General features: G+C 45.9%; 1 protein-coding gene across 2 annotated transcripts in view; it reads left to right on the top strand.

The window, feature by feature from the left end:
* SIK2 (salt inducible kinase 2) overlaps nucleotides 1-14,843 on the top strand; it is a 105,402-nt gene that overhangs the window by 67,318 nt on the left and 23,241 nt on the right. For both annotated transcript variants that reach the window (XM_024207165.3, XM_024207166.3), the window contains exons 5-8: nucleotides 5,562-5,686; nucleotides 10,793-10,916; nucleotides 11,844-12,064; nucleotides 13,669-13,821. In XM_024207165.3, coding sequence (XP_024062933.2) covers nucleotides 5,562-5,686; nucleotides 10,793-10,916; nucleotides 11,844-12,064; nucleotides 13,669-13,821 — 623 coding nt within the window. The remainder of the gene's footprint in view (nucleotides 1-5,561; nucleotides 5,687-10,792; nucleotides 10,917-11,843; nucleotides 12,065-13,668; nucleotides 13,822-14,843) is intronic.

The raw sequence follows: 14,843 nt of genomic DNA on the forward strand, positions 1-14,843 counted from the left end.
TCCTGAGGGTCGAAATGACAGTCTGGACCTATACATAGAATGCTTCCGCCGACGTGCACAGGCAGAAATTGTGGAAAAACAACATCGCTTGCCTCATAACCTAAGTCGTGCAGAACGCAATGCCATCCACAGCCTCAGAAACCACCCTGACATTATCATCAAAGAGGCTGATAAAGGAGGTGCTGTTGTCATCATGAACAGGTCTGACTACCAGAAGGAGGCTGCCAGACAACTCTCCAATACCAAATTCTACAGGCCACTTTCCTCAGATCCCACTGAGGAATACACTAAGAAACTGCACCATCTACTCAGGACACTCCCTACACTAACACCGGAACAAATCAACATACCCTTAGAGCCCCGACCGGGGTTATTCTATCTACTACCCAAGATCCACAAACCTGGAAATCCTGGACGCCCCATCATCTCGGGCATTGGCACTCTCACTGAAGGACTGTCTGGATATGTGGACTCCCTACTCAGACCCTACGCCACCAGCACTCCCAGCTATCTCCATGACACCACTGATTTCCTGAGAAAACTACAATGCATTGGTGACCTCCCAGAAAACACCATCCTAGCCACCATGGATGTAGAGGCTCTCTACACAAACATCCCACACACAGATGGAATACAAGCTGTCAGGAACAGTATCCCTGATGATGACACAGCCCAACTTGTTGCTGAGCTCTGTGACTTTATCCTCACGTACAATTATTTCAAATTTGGTGACAATATATACCTCCAGACCAGTGGCACCGCCATGGGCACCCGCATGGCCCCACAATATGCCAACATTTTTATGGCTGACCTGGAACAACGCTTCCTCAGCTCTCGTCCACTCATGCCCCTTCTCTACCTACGCTACATTGATGACATCTTCATCATCTGGACCCATGGGAAGGAGACCCTGGAAGAATTCCACCATGATTTCAACAGCTTCCACCCCACCATCAACCTCAGCCTGGACCAATCTACATGGGAGGTCCACTTCCTAGACACCACAGTACAAATAAGCGATGGCCACGTTAACACCACCCTATACCGAAAACCCACCGACCGCTACGCCTACCTTCATGCCTCCAGCTTCCACCCCGGACACACCACACGATCCATCGTCTACAGCCAAGCGCTGAGGTACAACCGCATCTGCTCCAACCCCTCAGACAGAGACCAACACCTACAAGATCTTCACCAAGCATTCTCAAAACTACGATACCCACACAAGGAAATAAAGAAACAAATCAACAGAGCCAGACGTGTACCCAGAAGCCGCCTGCTACAAGACAGGCCCAAAAAAGAAACCAACAGAACTCTTGTCATAACTATAAAGGGAAGGGTAACAGCTCTCTGTGTACAGAGACTCCAAATCCTTTTACCTGTAAAGGGTTAAGAGGCTCGGGTAACCTGGCTGACACCTGACCCGAAGGACCAATAAGGGGGCAAGATACTTTCAAATCTTGGGGGGGGAAAGGCTTTTGTGTGTGCTCTTTGTTTTAAGGGGTGGTTCGCTCTTGGGACTGAGAGGGACCAGACATCAATCCAGGTTCTCCCCATCTTTCTAAACAAGTCTCTCCTATTTCAAACTAGTAAGTAAAAGACAGGCAAGGCGTCTTAGATTTACTTTGTTTTCTCAACTTGTAAATGTACCTTTTTACCAGAGTGTGTATCTTTGTTTGCTGTACTTTGAACCTAAGACAGAGGGGGGTCCTCTGAGCTCTTTAAGTTTGATTACCCTGTAAGCTATTTTCCATACTGATTTTACAGAGATGATTTTTACCTTTTTCTTTAATTAAAAGCCTTCTTTTTTAAGAACCAGATTGATTTCTCCTTGTTTTAAGATCCAAGGGGGTTTGGATCTGTATTCACCAGGAGTTGGTGAAAGGAGGGTGGGAGGAAGGAGGGGGGATGGTTAATTTCTCCTTGTTTTAAGATCCAAGGGGGTTTGGGTCTGTGTTCACCAGGGAATTGGTGAAAGGTTTCTCAAGGCTTCCCAGGGAGGGAATTCTTGTGATGGTGGCAGCGGACCAAAGCTAAGCTGGTAGATAAGCTTAGAAGTTTTCATGCAGGCCCCTACATTTGAACCCTAAAGTTCAAAGTGGGGATACAGCCTTGACAACTCCACTGGCCATCACCTACAGTCCTCAGCTTAAACCTCTCCAACGCATCATTAGTGATCCACAACCCATCCTGGACAATGATCCCTCACTTTCACAGACCTTGGGAGGCAGGCTAGTCCTCGTCCACAGACAACCCGCCAACCTTAAGCATATTCTCACCAGCAACCACGCACCGCACCATAACAACTCTAACTCAGGAACCAACCCATGCAACAAACCTCGATGCCAACTCTGCCCACATATCTACACCAGCAACACCATCACAGGACCTAACCAGATCAGCTACATCATCACCGGCTCATTCACCTGCACGTCCACCAATGTTATATATGCCATCATGTGCCAGCAATGCCCCTCTGCTATGTACGTTGGCCAAACTGGACAGTCACTACGCAAGAGGATAAATGGACACAAGTCAGATATCAGGAATGGCAATATACAAAAACTTGTAGGAGAACACTTCAACCTCCCTGGCCATACAATAGCAGATGTAACGGTAGTCATCTTACAGCAAAAAAACTTCAGGACCAGACTCCAAAGAGAAACTGCTGAGCTCCAGTTCATTTGCAAATTTGACACTATCAGATCAGGATTAAACAAAGACTGTGAATGGCTATCCAACTACAGAAGCAGTTTCTCCTCCCTTGGTGTTCACACCTCAACTGCTAGCAGAGCACCTCACCCTCCCTGATTGAACTAACCTCGTTATCTCCATAGTGATTTATACCTGCCTCTGGAAATTTCCATTACATGCGTCTGATGAAGTGGGCATTCACCCACGAAAGCTTATGCTCCAATACTTCTGTTAGTCTTAAAGGTGCCACAGGACCCTCTGTTACTATTAAGATATGTTCCAAGTCTGGGGAGCAGTCACAAACCAGTTCCCCAGAGACAAAAGGCTAGGAGATGCCTCAGCAAGGTGTCAACAAAATCAAATGGACTGGTTAAGTGGCCGTCCTTTGGCAGGAAAGAGGGTGTGAGCGAAAAATCTATATCTTGACAAGGAAACAGCTTGGGGTTCCTATCCACACAAACTTTGTCTCCTTGAACCTCAGCTGGAGATGCTTCTCGAAGAAGAGAAAGAACTATAAGAACAGAGAGTAGGTGCCCCAAATTATCTCTCCCTTTCTCTGTACCCAAGGCATCTACAACACCTGAAGAACAAGGAAGCAGCATTGGACTGGGGGAGGGATCCTGACTGAAAGAAATTCAGCCAGTAAGACTGCTGAACCGTGTTGAGAGAGACTTTGCTTTGAATTCACTTAGCTTGTTAAGTTAGGCATTAGTTGCATTTTACTTGTATTTTCTTGTAATCAATTCTGACTTTTATGCCTCATTAGTGGTAATCACTTAAAATCTATATTTCTGTAGTTAATAAACTTGTTTTACTGATTTATCTCAGTGTGTTTGGATTGAAATGTTTGGGAAACTCCATTTGGGATAACAGGATTTGTGCATATCATTTTCTATTAATAACATGATGGGCTTGTATTGTCCAGGAGAGAACTGGGCAGTACAAGATGTACATTTCTGGGGAAAGTCTGGGACTGGGAATATGCTGGTGTTGCTCTGCAGTGTAATTTCATGAGTGGCTAGTTGTAACACTCATACAGTATAACGGGGAGTAACTTACCTGCTGGAGGCTGTGTGCGAGCAGACCAGGAGTGGTAGCTCTCACAGCAAAGCAGTGTAAAAGGCACCCCAGATTGGAGAACTGAGGGAATACAGCTGTTCATCAGTCCACATTGTATCCTGGGTAAAGCCTGGTTGTGACATTAGTTTCCTACAAAACTACAGCCCATTAGTTAACATTAAAGTTAGGGTTTGTCTAACTCTTGAAGGTTTTTAAACAAAGAATATGTCCACCCCACTCCCTTTCCCCTTGGAGTTTTTTCTTCCTCTTTGAGTGCCAACAGTGATTTACTCCATACAGAATGGTCCATGACCCAAGGACCTAACACTTCAAATTGGTATATGAAAAAAAAGTCTCTCTCACAAAGCAAGGAAGAAATCCTGGCCCCACTGAAGTCAATGGCAAAACCTCCACTGATTTAGTGGAGTCAGAATTTCACAAGAGATGAGCAGGTACATTGCAGTGGAGGTTTATTTTTTAAAATGTATTAATAAATAGTTAACGCCACTTTGCGGGTTAGCACTGAGTGGCTTTGTTGAAGGAAGGGGTTCGTGAGAGGAACTTGAAACAGGTGTGCCAGGAGGAGGAGTAGGGGGTGTTACAAAGGAGTATGGAAGAAGGCAATGAAGTGTGCACAGGATAAAGGGAGAAAGAAGGATGGCTAGAAGTAAGAGCAGAGAGGCAGATCAGATTAGAGTTGTGCTGAGCATTGAAGGTGTTGACTAGGAAGTGTGTGTGGAAGACAGAAGAGAGCCAGAGGGCTGCAACGGATTGTGGCAATGGACACACAACATTCCCCACATTTTGTTTTATTTCTTTATCTGGTGGCACCTTGAGGATGGGTGTATTTTGTCCCTGCTGTCCTGAATTAGTCATTCATTCGCTGAAGACCCTGATGTCCACTGTACATGCACAGACAAGTTGATGGCACGTAACTACTCTCTTAAAGTCAAAGTTAATAGCTATTCAAAAGCAACCTTTCCAGAGACATTGTCAAAGTCCAAATTAGCAATCAAAGCCTGAAAGGGACATCAGCTTAAAAATTACACTGAATGTTTTTGTACCTACTGTTACATGTAACCGCTGTGATTACTGGAACTGAAAAAGAGAAAATATGTTTGCTCCACTCTTTTTTCCCCAGTTTGTTTACTTTAAGCATCTTTTTAGCACTTTATTGGCCACTGTCGGAACACAGGATACTGGGCTAGATGGGCCTTTGGTCTGACCCAGTAGGGCTGTTCTTATGTTTGTATTAAGTCAGTTTTGATACTTCCTCGAAGAGGCCTCATTTCATAATGATAGGTCATTGGACTGGGATTCAGGAGACTCAGGTTCTGTGTGTTAGGTTCTCTACCATTAAAAAGCTGTGTGCCCTTGGTCAAATCACTTTCCTTCTCTGAGCCTAAAGAAAGCCTAGTTTAGAGAAAGCCAAAGAGCTCTCAGGTTCAGTATTGAATCTCAGACATTTACAGGTGAGTACGTAGGCTCAGCTCACAGCCTGGTTGCCACTCTCTCACTTAATTAGATGATGACATTGTTATAATTGCAGATTTACCCCAATGGTAGAAATTAATCACTGCATTGTGCTGGTTGGGATGGGGGCTAGTTGTGCAGTTACCGTTAAGAGTCAGCAATCTGCACTGCGAGTGAAAAATAGAGTAACAGTCTCTTGTTTCTGCAGGAAATATAGAGCTATGACTGAAAGTGGGCCTTTGGGCCCAGTCAGTGCATATCAGCACCAGATCATTGGTGGATGTAGGTTTAAAAATGTAGATGTGTTAAAATAAATTTTTTTTTCCCCCCTACAGATTTTGGGTTTGGAAATTTCTATAAAAGTGGTGAGCCTCTCACCACCTGGTGTGGAAGCCCCCCGTATGCAGCCCCGGAAGTCTTTGAAGGGCAGCAGTATGAAGGACCCCAGCTGGATATCTGGGTATTGTTATTTTATTTACTAGATTAAAATCACCTTTTAGAAATGAACATTGTAATCACCTCTGAATTTCATTTAGACCACAAGACAGGCTGTTCCCCTCTGGCTTTATTTCTATAGACCAAGTCACAAAATGATCGTAAGGCCCAATAGTTTTGAAGCCTAGGATCTTGCTTTGTAAAGTCACTTTGAATGCCAAGTTGGCATTTAAGGTTACATAGTAGGTGCACATGAAGTCACTGCACGACATAATTTAGCTAATCCAAAAAGCTGTCACTGTTCCTTGCAGAATGTGAGGTTCTTCGAGTGCTTGCTCATGTCCATTCCAGTTAGATGTGCGTGCGCCGCGTGCATGATTGTCAGAAGGTTTTTCCTCTAGCGGTACCCGTCGGGTCAGCTGTGGATCCCCCTGGAGTGGCGCCTTTATGGCGGTGTATATAGGTCCCTGCCGACCCGCCAACTGCTCTGTTCCTTCTTACCGCCAGTGACGGTTGTTGGAGCAGCTCAGTGTTGCGTATTACAAGTGCCTACTTAGCAGTCTTTCTTCGAATAGTTGTTGTAAATAGTTACCCATTAGTGTTAATTAGTTGATTAGTACTTAGCTGGGGGATCATCTCCGATTCCCTTTCCCCCTGACCACGGCATGCCTCAGTAACAGGGCTTTAAGCCCTGTGAGAAGTGCCTGAAGTCTGTGCCACGTGGCGATCCACACGACTCCTGCCTCAAGTGCCTCGGGGAGGGTCATCAGGCGGATAGGTGCAAGATTTGCAGGGGCTTTAAGCCCAGAACACAGGAGAGAGACTCTCGCCTGAAGCTCCTCCTAATGGAATCTGCACTTCGCCCACAGCCGGAGCCAGCACCGGCATTGGTGCGGGAACCCTCGGCACCGAGGAAGGACTCTGGTAAGGAGCATTGGCACCGCTTCCCAGCCCCGAGGCCCAGCTCCACATTGTGACACCATTCACAATCGCCAGTGCTGCATAAGAATAAGGCGGCGGACAGGGGCCGCTCACCAGCATGGCACACCAGTGGGGTGCCTCCTGTATTGGAACACCCCAAAACTGGCCTGCAAGTCCCACAGCCGTCGACTCTGGCCGTGACGGGGGCCGTCGAGTCAGGTGCGGGTGGACTCTCCAGTGCTGGAGGATTTGGAGGGAGAAGACCTCGATCTTCCTTCCACACCGGACACATTGGAAGCAGCACGGGATCTGATCGCCATGATGGCTCAATCCCTGTGCCTGCTGGCACATGCCCTGGCACCGACATTGATGGCTCTGACAATGATGGCACCGATGACGGCTCCGCCCCCCCATCAGACATAGGGGAAGCTCAAGATGATGGGCCATCGCTCATCCTCACAACGGCACCGATCTCCGGCACCATCGGGTTCTGCTCCGTCTTGGTCCACATCTGAGTACTCCTCTGAGTTGGAGGCGGAGCTGGTACTGCTCTAGATCCTGGCACTGTTCCCGGCACCACTTGAGAAGCGATGCACCCCAACCCAGTGCCAATGGAGTCATGGCCTCCCCAGTGGCAGGGGCCGGTGCAGTGGCCCTTCTGGACCCCAGGGGCCTATCATCAGGCCCAAGAGCCAGGCTCGAGGGCGACTTTGGTGGCCTTGGGACACCGCGGGGCCCCATCGGTCTCAAGGGATCCAGGAGAGAGCTGCGTCCCTAGAGGAAGATCTGGGGCAATCTGCTGCAGACAGGAGCTGTTGTCACCCCACTCCCAGTGCAAGGAAGGACACCTATAGCTGATGCACCTGAAACTGCCCTGGTGACCATCAGGGAACCGGAAGGGCAAGAGGACCCAATCCCTCCTCGGGCGTCTTCCTCCACCTCACCTGATGAGGCGATGGCAGGGACGACTACCTCTCTGCCAGCAATGGACACCAGGGCCCATCAGGACCTCCTTCGCCGGGTGGCGCAAAACCTGAACCTACAGGCTGAGGAGGTCACAGAGGTTTCAGACCCAATGGTTGATATCCTGGCTCCTGAGGGGACCCTCTAGAGTGGCCCTTCCTCTTATTAAGACCATTGTAAATACAACTAAGGTGCTCTGGCAGAATCCAGCCTCTATCCCACCAACAGTTAAAGGGGTAGAACGCCAATATTTTGTTCCACAAAAGGGGTATGAGCATCTCTTCATCCACCCCAACTGGGCACATTAGTGGTGGACACCACCAATCACACGGAGTGGCAAGGGCAGCTGGGTCCCACTCCAAAGACCAAGGAGGCCAGGAAGCTGGACCTCTTTGGTCGCAAGGCGCTGACATCTGAGCCCCCTTACACTGTCTTTTATAAAGACATGGTGCAACTGCTCCCACAGCCTGCGTTTCTCCCGACGGTAGGTTCTCAATTCCATATAAATCAGGACATTTTCCTACCTGTGTTCGTTCCCAAGCCGCATGCCAATAACAGAGATTGCATGCTTCATTCCTGGGTCGTGAGACACGCTCTGGCTTTCTATATCGAGCACACAAAGCCATTTCGCAAGTCCCCACAGCTCTTCATCGCTGTCGCAGAGAGGATGAAAGGGCTCTCCATCTCCTCCCAACGCATATCATCCTGGATTACGTCATGCATCAGGACTTGCTACGACTTGACCAAGATTCCGGCCCCGACATTGATGGCGCACTCTACAAGAGCTCAAGCGTCATCTGCTACTTTCCTAGCTCAAGTGCCCATTCAGGATATATGCAGGGCATCCACATGGTCCTCTAGCCACACCTTCACCTCGCATTACGTAATTTCGCAACAGTCCAGAGATGACAGTGTTTGGCAGGGCAGTGCTGCAATCTGCAACCAGATGAACTCCAACCCCTCCTCCAAGAGTATGGCTTGGGAGTCACCTAATTGGAATGGACATGAGCAAGCACTCGAAGAAGGAAAAACGGTTACCTTCCTCTCGTAACTGTTGTTCTTCAAGATGTGGTGTTCATGTCTATTCCAAATCCTGCCCGCCTCCCCTCTGTAGGAGTATTCCGGCAAGAAGGAACTGAGCAGGCGGCGGGTCAGCAGGGACCTATATACACCGCCATAAAGGTGCCACTCCAGGGGGCTCCACAGCCAACCCAACAGGTACCGCTAGAGGAAAAACCTTCCGACAGTCGTGCACGCTGCATGCGCACACCTAATTGGAATGGACATGAGCAACACATCTCAAAGAACACCACTTACGAGAGGTAGGTAATTGTTTTTTCTGAATAGGTTCTTTGCATGAATGTCCCTGCTTCACTGCACTGCTTCCTTCTCCTACAGGAGTTCAAGATGTAAACTGTTGAGTCTGAGTCACTAACACAAAGGGGAGGGAGCTGTCGGCTGCCCTCTCTCTGAGTTGAGAGAGAGAAGAAGCTATGTGCCCCATGCCATTCTGCTGCAGGCAGATGCATATTGTTGAATCAGTGTGTGTGTTTCCCTGCCTGCTGCTCTAATGGAAGAGGACAGAGAGGACAACCGAAATCGCATGAAGTGAAAGAGGGAGAAACATGCACTGAGCAGGGTTCCTTGCACTCTTTAATGCACTGTCAAACATGAGACTTTTCATTCTGAATTTGTTTTTAATCGAATTTTAGTGTTCTGGTCTTGATGATGATGTGTCCATATCCTGAAGCATCCAGAGATACAGTGCAATTCGGCAGTCTGTGCTTTGGCGCCAGAAGCACAGTGCTAATACTACATACATGTGAGAGAGGCAGATTAATTTGAGTGAGAGCTCAGTTCACAAACAGGGCAGTGCATAGACGTTCACCTTGCAGCTGCTCATCTAAAGAGATCAGACTAGATGATCATAATGGTCCCTTCTGACCTTAAAGTCTATGAGATCCATGTTGTTTTAGTAAATAAACACTGTCCCCATAAGCACTCCTTTTTAATGAGTAAAGGTTACATCTTTGCTGAGCCTATTATCCTGTAACTGCCAAATGAACCCATTACTCTCCAACCATGCACAAGGTTCAGAATAATGTGAATGGTGTTTGAATGTGAAAAGTGAATTGCAGAGCTTTGGTAAATATTTTTAAATCGTTTAAGATCTCAGCTCATTAAAAAAATCTCCTTGTAAACTAAAAACACAAGTGTATTTACATTTTAAAATAAAACATCTGAAAAGCAGTTTCCTCTTTCACATACCTGCCAAGACCTGAGTTCAGGATACTGTCTTTCTTGTGCTACAGTTGATAACTGCTAAAGCAGCTAATGGAAATAGTCTCTAAAAAGCTGAGTTGGCAGGAGGAAGACATAATCCTCAGCTCAGGTTTTGGCAGATAAATAAAGACATTGATTTTTAATATTTGTAGTTTTAAAATCTCAGTATGCTGGCCCAGTTTTGGTGTGTGTTTAGAATGCTTTTTCTTTCCATTGAGGCACCTAGTGCCATGTCTACCCGTACAGATTCATGTCCCCAGGGTGTGGTATGGTCATTTAATTCCATATGGCACTATTTTCTTTGGCAAATGTAGCAAGACTGTTTCAACTTACATATTGCCAATTAACACACAGTTTCAGAAATGAATCTGACACTTGGCTTAATGCTGCTGTTCTGGTTGTGTGTATCTCCTTGCACATCTTATGTAATCCCTCAATGGGCTTTGCAAATAGCAGTGCAGAATCACAGCCATCACAGTCCATGCAAACATTAGTGGGTTTTTTCCCTTAAAACTTTGCAAGCCAGTGAACAGGAGAGGTTGAGGTTTCTGTGTTCTGAACAACTGGAATTTGGGGTGGGTTTTTTGTTTGAAGATATTCTGATGTAGTAAAGAGTGGCTTTAAATCTCACTTGAAGTAGCAGCTCATTTGTCATGTATCATTCAGTCACCCGTATGGAGCTTTGCACTAGCAGCCGGAGTCTTTAATCCATTACACACAGCAGCTTTACCCTGCTGATCAGCAAAAGGCACTGCAAACCTAGCCATTTTGGGTTAGCTGAGGGTTCTTAAGGTTTAGGGGTTTTCAGGTATATGACTCCTTTTTCTTTAACACTGTTTCTGCAGGATGTAGAAACAACTTTAATTTTTTCAGTGACAGCCTGGGGTTTCACTAGCAAAACTCAGAGCAAAGAGTACTTGTGTGCATCTGAAAGGTAAAAGCAGGAATGTTCTCTGTTTTGCAGAGCATGGGTGTAGTTCTTTATGTTCTAGTCTGTGGAGCGTTACCTTTCGATGGACCTACACTCCCTATTCTGAGACAACGGGTTCTGGAAGGAAGGTTCAGGATCCCCTATTTCATGTCAGAAGGTAATATATTTGTCCTTATGCTTTGGGGATTTTAAGCTCGATTAAATTAAACTCTTAAACTGCAAATGGTGGACAAGACAACAGAGTCATTAATGAACAATGAATATGAGTGTAGATGAAGAGGAGTGTCCCACTTCCTACCTCTGATTAGAAACAGAAAAAAATTCACAGATTCAAACAGCAAGTAGTTTTCACTCTCCAAGACAACAAAACAAACATTCATTTTAGTTTGGAAAGCAAATGCAGGGAAAACAAAATCACCATAATTTTAGTGTAATGCAGATTGGGTTTTCCTGTTTTCTTTGACTTCTTCTTTTAAACAAAAGCAAACAAACAAACCACATAACCAACTCATATGGGTGTCAGAGTCTTATATCTGTGGCACACCCACATGATGATGATGTTGTTTGTTGTTGTAAGACTATCAGATCTTTTCCTAGTTTGGTTGATCCAGTTGTTGGGTCTTGCTCTGTCACTCTTGATCACAGACAATGAGGAAATGTTTGATAGCGTAACCCCAAAATCAATGATGCGGGTACTGGCCTGCAGGCTGTGAAGAAGTTGCCAATAGTCTAGTCTAAATTGAAGGGACACTGTTTTGAACATATCAAGTGGCTTTCTGAGCTTTAAATAACATTGTTGTTTTTTGGGAGATGCTTAGAATCAATGACACCCCTCCCCCAAACAGCACATTTTTTAAATAAGTTGATTTTTTTTTTCTTGGTGTGAACTGAAGTCTTTAGCTCAAAAGATTATTTTAACTTTCAGGAAATTTATTTAGCACAAAAATGAGGTAGAACTAGGACAGTTTCCTGTTGTTGTTGCTCTTTATCAGTAGGTGTCAGATTAATACAGTGTGTGCACTGTAGCTTCTTTGCTAGGAGTTTGTAGCATGTTCCCTTTTTTACTTTATTTTTATCCCAACAGAGTGTGAGCACCTGATCAGGAGAATGCTGGTCCTAGACCCATCCAAGAGATTGACAGTTGCTCAGATTAAGGAGCATAAATGGATGCTAATAGAAGTTCCTGTGCAGAGACCCATTCTCTATCCACAAGGACAGGAGAACGAGCCTTCCATTGGAGAGTATAATGAGCAGGTTTTGCGGCTGATGCACAGCCTTGGAATAGACCAACAGAAAACTATTGAGGTAAAATAGACCTTCCACAGAGCTATAACCCCAGAATGAGCCCATTTACTGTCCTGCTTTATTTAATCTAGATTTTACCTGAGTCTCTTGTAGCATGCTTTTTGTTACTCTTGCAACAAAGTCAAGCTGCTGCTGTATTATCAGTTGCACAGACCCTTTCAAGGGAAGGCAAGTTACAGAAAATATGCTCCAGCTTCTGGAAGGTTTAAGAATCCTGCAGTTCACAACTGCTCTAGCCAACTTTGGCCCTGATTCTTTGTAACTGATTAATAAAAGAGATCAGAGGAATAAGGATGTCTCTAATAACTGGAAAGGTTCTCCTGAATGCGATGAGCTTATCAGTGAGCTGGGCTTCTGTTGTGCAGATACTGCCAGTCATAGCAAAATGTGTGGGGCTTATGTAAAAAGTGGGACCTGGGAAGAAATCACCTAATTAACTTTCATTTGTGCTGGGAATCATAACTGGAATGAACCACTGGCTCCAGAAGGGAAAGATTAATGAATTCACTCCATGTATCCCAGGGCCTCCAGAACTGGAGATGGTTCTTTTATTAATTATTGGTTGGTATTTTTATTTGAGTGCACTTGCAAACATTTGGGGTTACAGTTTGTTATAGTGGATCACGGAGCAAACTGAAATGCCTGTGAATAATTCCTGTGGGACTTTGAGGCTGCAGAGCTTGTAAAGTGATAGCCCTGTAAGATCCCCTGTTGGGATGCAGAAGCTTGCCACTTCTAGAACCCCTCCCCCCTCCCCCCCTTCTAGAGCTCTGTGTGGACAGTAAAGCTGATTCTTAGGCAGAAAAACAAAGCCAAGGAGCTGTGTTGGTTTCTGCTCCATTAGATTCACTGGGTGGTATTGGGGAAAGCATCATTTGGCATATGGAAGGGGGCAAAATCAGAAGCAAAATAATTTGGATTTACGCTTCTGAAAGGGTGGGGATGTGAAATTCAGATGAGAGTAAAAGGAGAAGCATAAGAGCAGCAAGCATTGACTGTCTTCCTTGGATTCCAAATCGTGCCACTTGCCAGAAATAAATGCTCAAAAGACTCCCTCAGGACTCAGCATGATCATTTCCTTAGAATGGCTGGTATTTTTAGCAAGTGTGGAGGCTGCACTATTAACACTTCTTGTTAGAAAGGGCTGAGTGTGTGCACAGGCACTCCAGGGATCAATTCCCCAGTGCTGGTGAGGATCTGGAGTAGCCTACCCTTTATAAGTGAGGTCATGGCGCCTGCTCTCTTCAGATGGCTAAGAGCCAGTCTTAGAGGGCTCAGAAAGGCATTTGGGTTACAGACGCCAACTATCACTGCCGATAGGCACGCAGTGAGCACTAACTCTGGAAGCAGGCTTCCACATGCAGCTGCAGCTACTTCGTCTTTTTAACTTCACAGAACCATTGAGCCTCAAGAGGCTGACACTCTGCTTTGCCATTCTGGCTTGAAACTGTCTCTCAGCTGATTGGTTTCCAGATTGACACTTGCTTGAGACCCCCTCACCCTTTAAGCGTTTGATAAAAGTGTGATTTTTCTCCTAGCTCCTTATTTTGTGGTTTTGGAGAATGGAGGGTTGGCTGCATTTAGACACTTGTTTCTCTTTTCAGTCTCTGCAGAACAAGAGTTATAACCACTTTGCTGCTATCTATTACCTGTTAGTGGAGAGACTCAAGTCACATCGGAGTAGCTTCCCTGTGGAGCAGAGACTCGATGCTCGTCAGCGTCGGCCAAGCACCATTGCTGAACAAACAGTCGCCAAGGTAACTCCTAATTCCAGGCAGAGATGGGACTGAACACTGCACAAAATGTTCTTGTTTCAGAAAGCTCTTGTTCCTAGGTAGCTCTGTGTCAGAGGATCCTTTGGTTTCCTGTGTCTTCAGAATCCCAAGCTTTTCTGTGTTGCTCTGGGCAGAGTGGTCTGCATTTGTTCTGTTCAGAACCATCGTATGACAAGACAGTTGTTTGTGACTCATCCTGTTGAGAGTTGTGGGTCTTGTCAAATCATTTGAGACCCTAGGTACCAATTGTCTGTATGTCTGTGTAAGCAATGGGATGAGAACCCTTGGAAACTGGCCAATTCCCAAATGGCTGGCTAATTTTCCTGTTTCATTTTGTGAGCACTAGGGTCACTGTGCTTGGAGAGGGCATGTGGTCACGGAGAGGCCAGACTGGATCAGAACTACTCTCTGCAATGAATCACCCCAACTTCATGGCCTGTGCGCGCACACCTAGTTGTCCTTCTTGATGAAGGATCTTGCCTCCTATCTCAGGTGAACAAAGCAGAGGCCGTTGGCTCAGAGCAGCAGCAAATTGGATATGGCCTGACTTTGCACTCTGGGGCTGAAGCTACCAAAGATGATTTCACTTGTCCTCAGGGTTAATGGGTACAGGGAGTTTCATTCTTAACCCCCAGTTCATTGTTTGAGTAGTTCTGTTTCACCCTCAACATTCCTGGGGCAGCTTTTGGGGGCATAAAAAAGAAAAGTGTGCTGTTGCACTACTTTAATGGAATGTTTCTGCTTTTCTGAGGATTTGGCATTCTTTGCTGTCAGTAATTGAGGTTTGTCTTTCTCCATCAACTCAGCCGTGCTGCAGACTCCTCTGTGCTCCTAGTACCTTGAATGTAATCCACAAATGAGCAGCTGAACTTCTTACAGGGGATTATTTAGAGATGAGTGAAAGGAGTTTGTGTCAGCACAGAGGCTGATGGTCAGCACATTCTGTTCGGTGTTCTTACACATACAGTCTCTTGGGACCCTTTGAAAATTAACCCTAACTTTCC

The sequence above is a fragment of the Terrapene carolina genome, unplaced genomic scaffold (assembly GCF_002925995.2).
Source record: "Terrapene carolina triunguis isolate 2854851 unplaced genomic scaffold, T_m_triunguis-2.0 Scaffold374, whole genome shotgun sequence".
Lineage (NCBI taxonomy): Eukaryota > Metazoa > Chordata > Testudines > Emydidae > Terrapene > Terrapene triunguis.